At 59.9% G+C, this 12,318-nt stretch overlaps 1 protein-coding gene across 4 annotated transcripts in view; it reads left to right on the plus strand.

Annotated features, from left to right (window-relative positions):
* The window catches only part of CEP131 (centrosomal protein 131), a 32,723-nt gene extending 20,780 nt beyond the window's left edge, over window positions 1-11,943 (plus strand). Inside the window, exons 12-26 of one of the 4 annotated variants that reach the window (XR_010318264.1) lie at window positions 172-354; window positions 781-906; window positions 1,334-1,459; window positions 1,964-2,080; window positions 2,697-2,799; window positions 3,873-4,074; window positions 4,699-4,806; window positions 4,886-5,003; window positions 5,258-5,332; window positions 5,694-5,836; window positions 5,945-6,122; window positions 6,267-6,412; window positions 7,195-7,255; window positions 7,347-9,603; window positions 9,742-11,942. Coding sequence is in view for 3 of the 4 variants with exons in the window: in XM_064270571.1 (XP_064126641.1) it covers window positions 172-354; window positions 781-906; window positions 1,334-1,459; window positions 1,964-2,080; window positions 2,697-2,799; window positions 3,873-4,074; window positions 4,699-4,806; window positions 4,886-5,003; window positions 5,258-5,332; window positions 5,694-5,836; window positions 5,945-6,122; window positions 6,267-6,412; window positions 7,195-7,255; window positions 7,347-7,421 (1,761 nt within the window). In the remaining variant the exon portion in view is untranslated. Of the gene's footprint in view, window positions 1-171; window positions 355-780; window positions 907-1,333; window positions 1,460-1,963; window positions 2,081-2,696; window positions 2,800-3,872; window positions 4,075-4,698; window positions 4,807-4,885; window positions 5,004-5,257; window positions 5,333-5,693; window positions 5,837-5,944; window positions 6,123-6,266; window positions 6,413-7,194; window positions 7,256-7,346 lie in introns of all 4 variants that reach the window. The other 3 variants (XM_064270571.1, XM_064270572.1, XM_064270573.1) reach the window with 3 other exon arrangements.
* Window positions 11,944-12,318: the final 375 nt, after the last annotated feature.

The following is a 12,318-nucleotide window of genomic DNA, read 5'->3' on the forward strand; positions in this document are numbered from 1 at the left end:
GGGGTACCTGTGGGCAATGCAACTAGGCTCTGGGCACTGGGGAGGCCCCTCCAGAGCCAGGCTGCGCCATCCCCCCAGCCCCTGGGAACCCCGAGGAGCTCCTGGAGGGACGGCCTGGGTCCCTGCTGCCCTCCCCACCTGCGTGGCACCCTGAAGGCTGGTCACCCGCAGGAGGACGCCGCCAGCTCCCTGACTGCAGACAACCTGGAGAAGCTGGGGCGGCTCAGCGCGCCTGCTGGCCCCCCTGACAATGGGACGTTGCTCTCGGAGGCCAAGCTGCACAGCATCCTGAGCTTCCTGGACGAAATGGAGCCGTCGGCGCGGGAGTGGCCAGCCATGGGCCCCCAGTGGGAGGTGTGCTGGGCAGGTCCCCTCACGCGTCCTGTCAGTTCTCATGTCCCAGAGACCCCGTGCTGGGTGGAGCAGGGCAGCCAAGAAGCCACTGTGTGGGCAGTGAGTCCAGTGTCCAGAAGTCAGAGGCCAGCATGACCTGGCTGGTGACCACGCCCATTCCCCCTCACTGAACAAGAATGACCCCCCCAGGTGGCCTTGTCACCACCGCCTTGTCACTTGGGGCCGTATCACCCGGTGCCTTGCCCCAGCCTTCCCCGGGGTGTCCCCCTAGACTGGGTTCACAGCTTCCCTGGGAGGGGCGGCTGGGGAGGGAGCATTGGGGGCACCTGTGAGGGGTGAGCAGGGGGACCTTGAGCCCCGGGCACTCCTGGCTGTCACAGGGGGGCCTGGTGGTGGTGGTCCTGCCTGATGCGTGGCCCTCCATAGGGGCTGGTGCTTCAGGCAGAGCTGGCCAGCCTGGAGCGCGGGTCCACGGGGACCACGGGAGTGATGCGGCTGCGGCTGGAGGTGGAGGAGAAGCGGCAGGCCATGGCACTCCTGCAGCGGGCGCTGGTAGTGTGGGCGCTGCTGGCATGGCGTGTGGTGTGGGCAACTCAGGGCAGGGTCTGCAGTCCTTTGCCCAGTGGAGGGATGGCTGAGAGCGTTTTCCCTTGACCCTGTGGTGGTACTGGGGCATGGGGGACAGCCATGCCCTGGGTGGGGGAGGCAGCCGTGATGGGAAGAGGACATGAGCCCTGTGGGGAAGGGGGTCTGTGCCCCCAGGGGCTCTGTCCACTACCCTTAGACGCTGCCACCCCCAGCCTGCTCCCGAGGCCGACCGCCACCTGGTTCTTGATGAAGGACGCAGGCCACCGTGGCTCAGAGCTACACCTTTTCCCTCTCAGGAGCACCCAGGGGGTCACCCAGCCCTGGGGTTGGGCCACGATGAGGGGCCTTCCCTGCTGGCCCCTGCAGACCCCAGCACGTCCCCCCACAACAGGCACAGCAGCGGGCCCTCACGGCACGGCAGGTCAAAGAGGCAGAGAAGGAGTTGAGCAGGCAGCTGCGGCAGCAGCAGGAGCACTATGAAGCCACCATCCGGCGGCACCTGGCCTTCATCGACCAGGTGAGTCCTGTACCTGGCCCCCCTTAACCCGGTGAGTGCCCACTACCAGGTAAACCTGAACTTGTTTCACCTCGACCAGGTGAGCCCCAACCTAGAACCTGCCTAGGCCCGCTAGGTTGAGTCAGCTGTGGCCGCCACCCCTACCAGGGCTCTCTGATGTCCCCTGGGCCAGGCACTCTCAGGGCCCCCTCCTCTGGGGGGCTGAGGGCCTAAAGAAGGGTGCAGGTCTGTCTGTGCCCCCAACTACTTGCACACCTGCCCACCTGCCCTTGCTCACCTGTACTTGCATACCTGTACCGCCCACCCACACCTGCCCACCTGTCCCCCACCCCACAGCCCACGGTCTGTCCACAGACCATCGAGGGCCCAGAGTCAGGGCTAGGTCTTCTGTGGGGTGCTGGTCTCTCAGCAAGCTGGAAGCCAGGGTCCCCTGGCAGTGGGGGTCTCTTCGGGGAGGGGCCTCATCTTAGCAGCTTCACCCCCTCCCCCACCTCCTGCTCACAGCTGATCGAGGACAAGAAGGCACTGGGGGAGAAGTGTGAGGCTGTGGTGGCCAAGCTGCGGCAGGGGGACCACAGGTGGAAAGAGAGGGCAGCCCAGATGCAGACGCAGCATGAGCTGGTGAGCCACCAGCGCCTCCTCACCTGGCCTGGAGTCCACGCTCCTGCCCCACATCTTGCCACTCGGCATCCTCCCCGTCCCACCCCGCATCCCCCTTGCTGTGTTTTCCCCCGCCTACTTCACCCTCGCGTCCACCCCCACTCTCACGTCTCCTCCCTCCCGGCTTTGGTCGGTCAGGGACCCAGCCAACTCCTGCTCTGCCAGGGAGACTCCCTGTGGCCCACTTCCCCATGCCTGGCTGCACTGGCCCGAGCCCCACCTAGACCCCAGGACCAGGACCCTGGGAGTGGGCTGGCTCTGCCTTTTCAAAGTCCCCAGTGCCTGTAGTGGAGGGTCAGGGTTGAGGACTGCTGTTCCCAAAGGCACAGCCCTCCCCGCCCCGGTCCTGCCACCCAGTGTGGGGGCCTGGCCCTCTGCTGACCCCAGGACTCACGGGTTTCCTGCGGGGATGGGCCACGTGCCAAGTGCACGTCAGGGGGCCCGAATGCTCTTGCAACTTTGCTAGGTGGCCCCGGAAGTCCAGTCTCCCCAAGGTGAGGGAGTGGAGGCTGTGGTTTCACCTTTTCTCCTGGCTTCCCAAGTCATTCCTTCCACTCTCCTGTCTTCTCCCTCCCAGGAGCTCAAGAAGCTCAAAGAGCTGATGAGCGCCACCGAGAAAGTCCGCCGTGAGAAGTGGATCAACGAGAAAACCAAGAAGATTAAGGAGATCACGGTCAAGGGTAGGGGCAGGCCCAGCACTGGTGGGCCCGGTGCGGGAGGGAGAGGATATGGGCCTCGCCTGCGGAAGGCAGAGGCCATGGGTCCGGCGAACTCAGGAGAGAGAGGACATGCTGTTGGTCACACTTGTGGTATAGGAAGACACCCACCAACCACCAACCCCCACCCCGTGAAGGAGTCAGACCCTCTTGGCTACCGTGGTCCAGCCTGTCCCAGCCCCTAATCAGTCAGAGCAGGGTTCATTCATCACGTGGGAAGAGCCACTTGCTGGGGGTGGCCGGTGGGGCCAGGCAGGGGCGGAAGCAGGTCAGTTCTCCCGGCGTGTCTGGCAGCAGACGAGCATCCAGCAGGTGTGGGTCCAGCTCATGGAGAAACAGGCTGGGAGGGCGGGGACTGCTGGGTGCCTTGGCCCCACAGGACAAGCCAGTGGGGGCTAGGGGGCTGTGGGCTGGGGCCTGGGCATTGCAGGGCCAACCTCAAGCTCGTGAGGTTGCAGGGCAGCAAGCCCAAGGGGAGCTCAGGGGACACCAGTGGCCTCCAAGCGGATAGTGTCACTGCCGTCTCACGTTAGAACAAGGCACAGGATGGGGCTGGGGGCACCACGGCCTGCCTGCCCCAGGGGAAGAAGCCTGGGATCCCCCAACCCCCAACGGTGGCTCATGGGGTTCACTCCTCCAGGGTCAGGGGGCCATGGCTGGGCCACAGAGTCTGCCATGTCCTGTCTACCTGCACACTCATCCACTTGGCTGTACTCGGGGCTGGAGCTCATGGAGGAGGTTGGGGCCTTGTGCGCTGGTGGGACAGCACTGCAGGGCAAGAGCAGGGGGTCCAGGGCCAGGCCCTCTGCAATATGGGGCCAGGGCAGGGGACGGGATAAGGGCAGGGAGGCCAGGTATAGCATGGGGTGAGGGAGAGGGGTCCGGGGGGCCAGGTGCAGGGCAGCATGGGGCGAGGATGGGGGTCCAGGCCAGGCCCCTGCAGCACGGGGCAAGGGCAGGGGGTGAGGTACAGCAGGAGGTAAGGACGAGGGTCCAGGCTGAGCCTCTGTAGCATGGAGCCCCCCTCCGCCACCCAGGCCTGGAGCCTGAGATCCAGAAGCTGATTGCTCAGCACAAGCAGGAGGTCAAGAAGCTGAAGAGCCTGCATGAGGCGGAGCTGCTGCAGGTGGATGCGAGGGCCGCTCAGCGCTGCGAACGCCAGGCTGAGGAGCTGCGGGAGCGCCTGGAGCGTGAGAAGGAGGCGCTGGGGCAGCGGGAGTGCCAGCTGGCCCAACAGCGGTGCGTCCATCCTGCTCGGCCGGTGGGAGGGGTGGCCGTAGGGCTGGAGTTTGCCAGGAACCTCTGGGTGAGGACCTACGTTTTCTAGAGGCCTGGAACCTCTGGGTAAGGGCCTGCATTTTCTAGAGGTCTGGAGCCTCCGGGTGAGGGCCTGCGTTCTCTAGAGGCCTAGAGCCTCTGAGTGAGGGCCTGTGTTTTCTGGAGGCCTGGAGCCTCCGGGTAAGGGCCTGCATTTTCTGGAGACCTGGAGCATCCTGGTGGAGAGTCAAGTGTTGGGGTAAAGCCTTCTAGGGAGGGGGCAGAACGCTGGAGGTAGATCAGTGATCCAGCCCCAGCCAGCTGGGGGCTCTGAGGCCCTGCCCTCTTCAGTAACTCCGGCATCTGGATCACACTGTGCCTGCAGCTCCGCGGCACCAATGCTGGGCAGGCTGTGTACCCACTGGTTTCTGTGGCAGGCGTGGTAGCTCTGGTCAGACTTCATGGTTGTCAGGGCCACGGTTGTCAGTGCCCAGGTGAAGTCAGGCCTAGGTGGGGCAGAAGAGTGTGTGGTGGGTTCTCTTAGTGGCCGGAATGGCACCTCACCTCTGTCCCCACCCCATGAGTGTCCCAGTGCCATCCCTGCAGGTTTGAGCAGCACCTGGAGCAGGAGCAGCGGGTACTGGAGCAGCAGCGGCGCAGGCTGTATGGCGAGGTGGCTGAGGAGAGGGAGCGGCTGGGCCAGCAGGCAGCCAGGTACCCAGTGTGTGGGGTGGGGTGGGGTGGCGAGGCGAGCCTGCCCGCGGCCTGCCACACTGACCTCCCTGGCCCGCAGGCAGCGCGCCGAGCTGGAGGCGCTGAGGCAGCAGCTGGAAGAGAGCAGCGCCGCAGCGGGCCAGGCCTTGCGGGCCGAGTTTGACAAGGCAGCCAAGGAGCAGGAGCACCGGCACCAGGTCCCCCACACTTCCTCTGCCAGGCACTGTGGTGGGGGGCGGGCAGCATATCGGGGCACACCACCAGGCTGCCATCGCCTCCAGGGTGTCACAGCCTGGAGCACTATGCAGGGGGACACGTACGGGGTCTGCCCTGGGCTCCGCCTTCGCCTGCTAGGCCCCTGCCCCTCGGCAGACCCTCAACCTGCACAGGCAGCAGGCTGTGAGGGTTGGCTGGTGGGGCTTGAACTCACAGGCTATCACCTGCTCCCCAGGTGGAGCTGCAGACCCTGAAGGATCAGCTGGAGGCAGAGCGGCAGATGTGGGAGGCCAGCTACACAAAGAAGGAGGTGGGGGCTGGGAGGCCAGGGGCTGGGGACCAGCTATGCCAGGAAGGAGGTGGGGGCTGGGGGCGGTACACAGGTCCTGCAGTATGGCCTCTATGTGTGTGTTTCCGTTCCACTCTGGGTTTCTTGGGGCCTGGTGCTGTTCTCTAAGCAAACGTGTGCACGCTGTCTCCAGTGTGTTTTTTTTATGTGGGCTTCTGAAGGATTAAGGATCTTGGAAATGCAGTGAACAGGGTGGGAGCTGGGGCCGATTCTGTGATCAGAGAGAATCTCCCCTTCTTCCACTGGGCCCAGCAGTGTGCCCTGCGGATGCCGATTTGGGGGTGGACGGCTTTGCCCACTCCCCTCCCGTGCGCACCACCAGGAGGCGTGGCTGCTGACCCGGGAGCGAGAACTGAAGGAGGAGATCCGGAAAGGCAGGGATAAGGAGATCGAGTTGGTCATTCAGCGGCTCGAGGCTGACATGACCCAGGCCCGTGAGGAGAGTGAGCGGGCCGCCGAGAGCCGGTGAGTCAGGATCGGGACAGGGGAGGATGAGGGTGTGGGGGGCACGTGGCCTCCAGGTCAGGGCCACCCGCTCACCCCCAGGGCTGACCCTGCCTCCCGCCCCCGCAGAGTCAAGCGCCTCCGGGACAAGTATGAAGCAGAGCTATCAGAGTTGGAGCGGTCAGAGCGGAGGCTCCAGGAGCGGTGCTTGGAGCTGAAGGACCGCCTCGGGGAGGCCGAGGGGGAGGCCGTGCGGCTACAGGGGCTGCTGCGGCAGAAGGAGCGGGCACTGGAGGATGCCAGGGCGGTAAGCAGATGGCCCGGGCGGCCCCACAGCCCAACCACCACCAGCACTCACAGCGCCCCCAGCCTCCCATCACCCAGCCCCTGTTCATGCCCCATGGCGTCCACACCTCCACTGCTCCCCTCACGGCTCCCCTCCCCTGCCCAGGTGAATGAGCAGCTGACAGGTGAGCAGAGCAGCCCGGCCCAGGTGGTCCGGCAGGCAGCCACCGAGGAGGAGAACCAGCGGCTCAGGGCTGAGCTGGAGCGGCTCACACGGGAGAAGCAGGAGGAGCTGGAGGAGGTGCACCGCAGGTGAGGGTGGGGCACTGCAGGGGAGGGGGAGGGGTGTACCACAGGGGAGCGGGTGCACTGCCGGGGAGGGGGGGGACACTGCAGGGGAGGGGGATGTGCACTGCAGGGGGGCATGCTGCAGGTGAGGGAGGCACACCACAGGGGAGGGGGAAGTGCACCACAGGTGAGCAGGGGGTTGCTAGGGGCTGGGGAGGTGACAGGACAATGGTGGAAGGGGCAGGGAGCCTCAGGTGACAAAGATGAGCAGAGGACATGGGCGATGGCGGGAACTGGGGTGGTCATGTGATCAGGAGGGCCCTCCCCCCCAGCAGCCAGGAAAATGCTCTGCCTGTTCTCAGAGCCAGAGCTGCTGGGGGTCCTCGGGGCCCCAGGGCCTGGGATGGGAGCAGGGTGTGTCTGGAGGGAGACTGGCCGTGAGCAGGCACCCCCACGTGCTGTCCCAGTGCTCCTGGGCTCTGGTCCCGGGCGGCTCTGAGGGTCAGGGCAGGGCCTGCCCCCTAGGCTCACACGAAACACTGTGGGTTGCACTGGGTGCTCTGACTCTGGGTTCTGACTCGAGGCTGGCTCTGTGGCAGTGGCCTGGAGCGCTTATGAGGTCACAGCCCTGTCACCGTCCCTCAGGAGGCCAGCTGCCCTGGGCCAGGTGGGGCTGCACCCCTGGGAGGACCCTGCCTCATAGCTGCCCCTGCTGTACCCGAAGGTCGAAGGTGGCCTGCAGGGTGGTGGGGGGACGGGGGCAAAGGGCAGCACTACACAGAAGCCTACTGCCCACTCGCCCACAGGGTAAAGTCAGCCCTGGCCAGGAAGGAGGAGACAGTGAGCGCTCTCCGGAAGCAGCACGAGGTGGGTCCTGGGGCTGGGGCTGCGGCCGCCCTGGGGTTGGTGCTGGAATGAGGGGAGCCTGGCCTGAGGGTGCATGTGGTGTGTGTCACAGGCTGCGGTGAAGCGGGCCGACCACCTGGAAGAGCTGTTGAAGCAGTGCAGGCAGCCGGCCCTGACTGCCAAGTGAGCTGAGGGACTCACGTGGGAGCCTCTGTGAAGATGGACACCTACCTGTGTGAAGCCCCACCCCTCTGACTCACCCTGGGCTGGGGGTGGGGGGGTTGCCGGGCTGTATTTTAACAGTAAAAGGTCGTTTTGTAGCTGTTGCAGACCTTGTGCTTGGCACTCCTGGTGGGGCGGGAGAGAAGATCTGAATGTGAACAGCTAGGCTGTCCTTCCTCCCTCTCCTCACCCTCCCCTACCGGCCCCACCCCAAGCCTCCATCCCCTATCCTGTCGTCCTGTCTCCCCTCACCCCCAGGCTCTGAGCAGAGAGATGGGACTTTGTTCCTGGCCTTCTTCTCAATTCCTTCCCCCACTCCTTTTCTCCCCACAACCCAGAGCTCAGGGGCTCCCCTCCATCCAGGTGCCCACAGTCCCCTGGCCAGGGTAAGCAGACAGCCCTCCGAGGAGACCCTGTCCCCTCTTGAGGGCCCCCAGCAAGAGGGGTGCTGCAGAGTCCAGGGTCCAGAGTCGCCACAGGAGGGAGCCCAGGAAAGGGGGACTGGATGGCCTGCCCATGGGGAGAGGGCCTACCCAGAGCGCCAGCCCATCCACGGAGGTTCCAGGCAGGGCAGCGCAGCGCTCTGAAGGGCAGCAGCTGGCGTCCCCTGGGGTCTCCCCTCCCTCTCAGACGCCCAGCCCCTCTGCTCACCGTCTGCTCAGCAGCTGCAGGGCTCTCCTTGGGGTCAGACCCCTGTTTTTCTGGGGCCTCTGAGGGAAACCAGGAGAGGGGAGGGCATCAGACAATCTCCTGGGGCCTGAAAGGAGGTGGCCCTCCTGGGTCAGCACTACAGCATCTCCACAAGAGTCGAGGCCCTGGACAGAAATGAGAAGGCATGTCCATGAGAGCAGAGTCCCCGGATGAGGCAGCAGGGGTCTTGGAGTCATGCAGAAACTGGGCTCAGGCCCCTAGGAGCCTCAGTCTCCTCCGACCAGGCAGGAGCCTCCCTGGGTGCGGCCTGGGGCCTGGGATCCTGTGAGCAGACCTGTGCTGGCTGGGTTCTTTCTGAACCTGCTTGAGGCTCCCTCCTGGCCCAGGCCTCCTGGCAGGAGCACCATCCAGGGTATGGCAGAGTGTTTGGTCCCCTGCCCAGCGCCCTCCCTCCACGTCAGCTCCCCACCTGTCAATGATGGATGGGGAGAAGGCAGATTCTCCCTAATAGCTAGCAGTCCTGGGCTGAGGTGAGAAGGGGCCCTGCCTTGCTCGGGGCACTGGGAGGGCTCCTTGACCACATTCGATTCCCTGCTCTCACCTGCCTCGGCTGCACCCGCCCCAGAGACAAAAAAAATAATAATTAATTAATTATTTTTTTTTTTTGAGGCCTCAAACCGGAGGGGCTCAGAGTAGACAGGGTGGCAGGTCTGGGTCAGCAGGGCCTTGCAGCTGAGGCCGGGGAGGGAGCTGGCTGCTCGCATCCTTTAAGCTGTGGCACCCAGGAGGGACAGGGAACCAAATCTGGAAGACACTGGGCTTTCCTGTCCTGGCACAAATTTTGATGCTGAACAAGAATATATTTTCATCTGAAGCTGTTAGGAGCTGCTAGGAGAAAGCGGCTGTGGATCACTAAGCTGAGGTATTTTTCACAAGTCAGGTGTGAAGGAGGAGCAGACAGACTTTCAGGGGCTTTTTCAGAGAGGGACAGGTAGGGGAGGCTTCTTTACAGCCAGGAAAACAGCCAAGCTCTGGGGTGGCTCTGTAGGAAGGGAGGGGTTCCTGAGCCCTGATTGACAGGCGCCCCCTTCATTCATCCACACACGTATGCACTTGTCCGTTCACAGACACTGAGCGCCTCCTGTGCCCAGTCACTCTGTCCCACCCCCTCCCAACACCTTCCCCTTCATCACCTGGTTGGGCTTCCATTTCTGTATCTACTCCAGTTTTAGTTACCACGGATCATAATAAAGACCACTGGCCTTGACGTCAAGGGCTCAGGCCTCCCATCACTTCTCGGGTCTCTGTCCCGAACATGCCTGCGGCCGAGGCCGGTGCCGATGCAGCGGTGGTGGCAGCTTACGTGTCCTTTGCTGCGGTTGCCCGCCCTAGCTGGGAGGCACATGGCCCAGAAAGGCTGAAGTGGCCAGTGGGCTGGTGGGGCACCCAGAGGGTGTGCCTGACTGCCCTGCCGGGCTGCCGCTTCACCTGTACAGGTGTGCAACAAAGAAGGGGGGATCGAGATGCCACTCCCATTTCCTGGGGTTTAGGGGGTGTGACAACGTGTTTTAAGGGTCAGCTGTTAGGCCCAGCATCCCAAGGAAGGGCCCAAGCCACTCCTGTTGCCCCCTCAGCCTTCCAGCGCCATCTGCTGCAGGTGGTTAGAAACCCAAAGGATAAGGAGGCTGGAGGACTGGTGTGCTCCTCGGGGCATGGAGGAGTCTGTGACCCATGGAGGGAGATGCCCTGAGTCTCCACCATCGAGGAACCCAGCTGCCAGCAGCTCAGTGACTCTCAAAGCCCCTTCCTCATCCAAGAAGCCCTCATGGCACAGTGGTTAAAGCTCATGGCTGCTAACCAACAGGTCAGCAGCTCGAACCCACCAGCTGCTCTGTGGGAGAAAGATGTGGCAGTCTGCTTCCATAAAGATTTAGAGCCTTCGAAATCCTATGGGGGCAGTTCTACTCTGTCCTGTAGGATCGCTATGAGTCAGAATCAATGGCAGTGGGTGGGTTTCTTCCTTGTCCAGGCTGGTGGGTGGCAGGTGATGGGTGGGGGCAAGTCTCGGCCCCCAGGCAGGACACGGTTCCTAGGGGAGGGGTCAGACCTAGCCAGGCTGCGACAGGGTCGTAAATGTACTCTACCAAAAATTCCAACTCATAGTGACCCTATAGTACAGAGTAGAACCGCCCCATAGGGATTCCAAGGAGCGAATGGTGAATTTAAACTACTGACCAAAAGGCATTTTGTTGTTGTTAGGTGCCATCAAGTTGGTTCTGACTTAGAGCGACCCTATGTACCACAGAACGAAACACTGCCCGGTCCTGCATCATGCTCACAATCGTTATGCTGGAGGCTGTTGTTGCAGCCACTGTGTCATCCATCTCGTTAAGGGTCTTCCTCTTTTCTGCTGACCGTGTACTTTACCAAGCATGATGTCCTTCTCCAGGGACTGATCCCTTCTGACAACATGTCCAAAGTATGTAAGACGCAGTCTCGCCGTCCTTGCTTCTAAGGAGTATTCTGGTTGTGCTTCTTCCAAGACAGGTTTGTTCGTTCTTTGGCAGTCCGCGGTATATTCAACATTCTCCAGCACCACAATTCAAAGGCATCAATTCTTCTTGGGTCCTCCTTATTCACTGTACAGCTTTCGCATGCATATGATGTGACTGAAAATACCATGGCTTGGGTCAGGCGCACCTTAGTCTTCAACGTAACATCTTTGCTTTTCAACACTCTGAAGAGGTCCTTTGTAGCAGATTTGCCCAGTGCAATGCATCTTTTGATTTCTTGACTGCTGCTTCCAAGGGTGTTTGTGGATCCAAATAAAATGAAATCCTTGACAACTTCAGTCTTTTCTCCGTTTATCATGATGTTGCTTATTGGTCCAGTTGTGAGGATTTTTGTTTTCTTTATGTTGAGATGTAATCCATACTGAAGGCTGTGGTCTTTGATCTTCATTAGTAAGTGCTTCAAGTCCTCTTCAGTTTCAGCAAGGAAGGTTGTGTCATGTGCATATCGAAGGTTGTTATTGAGTCTTCCTCCAATCGTGACGTCACGCTCTTCATGTAGTCCAGCTTCGTGGATTATTTGCTCAGCATACAGGTTGAATAGGTATGGTGAAAGGATACAACCCTGATGGATACCTTTCCTGACTTTAAAACACTCCGTATCCCCTTGTTCTGTCCAAACAACTAACTGCCTCTTGATCTATGTATAGGTTCCTCATGAGCACAATTAAGTGTTATGGAATTCCCATTCTTTGCAACGTTACCCATAATTTGTTATGATTCACACAGTTGAATGCCTTTGTATAGTCAGTAAAAAACAGGTAAACATCCTTCTGGTATTCTCTGCTTTCAGCCAGGATCCATCTGACATCAGCAATGATATCCCTGGTTTCACATCCTCTTCTGAATCCGGCCTAAATTTCTGGCAGTTCCCTGTTGATACACTGTCACAGGTGCTTTTGAATGATCTTCACTTTACCTGGGGTTAATGCAACCCCCCTGCTCCACCTCTCTCCATGGTCCAGCCCATTTTGATGAGCTTTGTCCTCTCCCAAATAGAATGCACTTCTGATCCACATTCCTTTTCTTTGAGCCAGGTGACAGCGTCAAACAAGTTATTTAACTGTTCTGTGCCAGGCATATAATTTGTGATATAACCGTGAACAAACAGACCAAATACCTTTCCATTGTTCTAGCGGGGGAGACCAATAATCAACAATGAACTTAACACTCCAGGGGTTCTTCCCCTCTCCTTTGTTTAGGTTTAATTTTTTAAACTTTTTATAGCTTCTTGAAAAGTATACTTACATCATCAGCACTTTTCCCTTTCAAGTATTTGCATTTAAGGCTATGAATTTCCCTCAGAGCACAACTTGAGCTGTACCCCCACAAGTTTTGGTATATTGTATTTTCATTATTCTTTGGTTTGAAATATTTCCTAATTTGCATGGTGATTTCTATGATCCATGGGTTGTTTTGAACTGTATTGCTTTTATCTTTTTGTTTTTGATTTTTAATTTAACTCAACTAGAAAATATATTCTACCTACATTATTTCAATCCTTTGATTTGAGAATTGCTTCATGACCCAGTATTTGGTCAACTTTGATAAGTGCTTCATCTGTGTATTTAAAAATAACGTATTCTGCAGTAGTAAGATAAAGAGTTCTATTTGTTTATTAGTTAGTTCATTGTGTTTTTT

This window comes from Loxodonta africana, chromosome 18 (genome assembly GCF_030014295.1).
Source record: "Loxodonta africana isolate mLoxAfr1 chromosome 18, mLoxAfr1.hap2, whole genome shotgun sequence".
Lineage (NCBI taxonomy): Eukaryota > Metazoa > Chordata > Mammalia > Proboscidea > Elephantidae > Loxodonta > Loxodonta africana.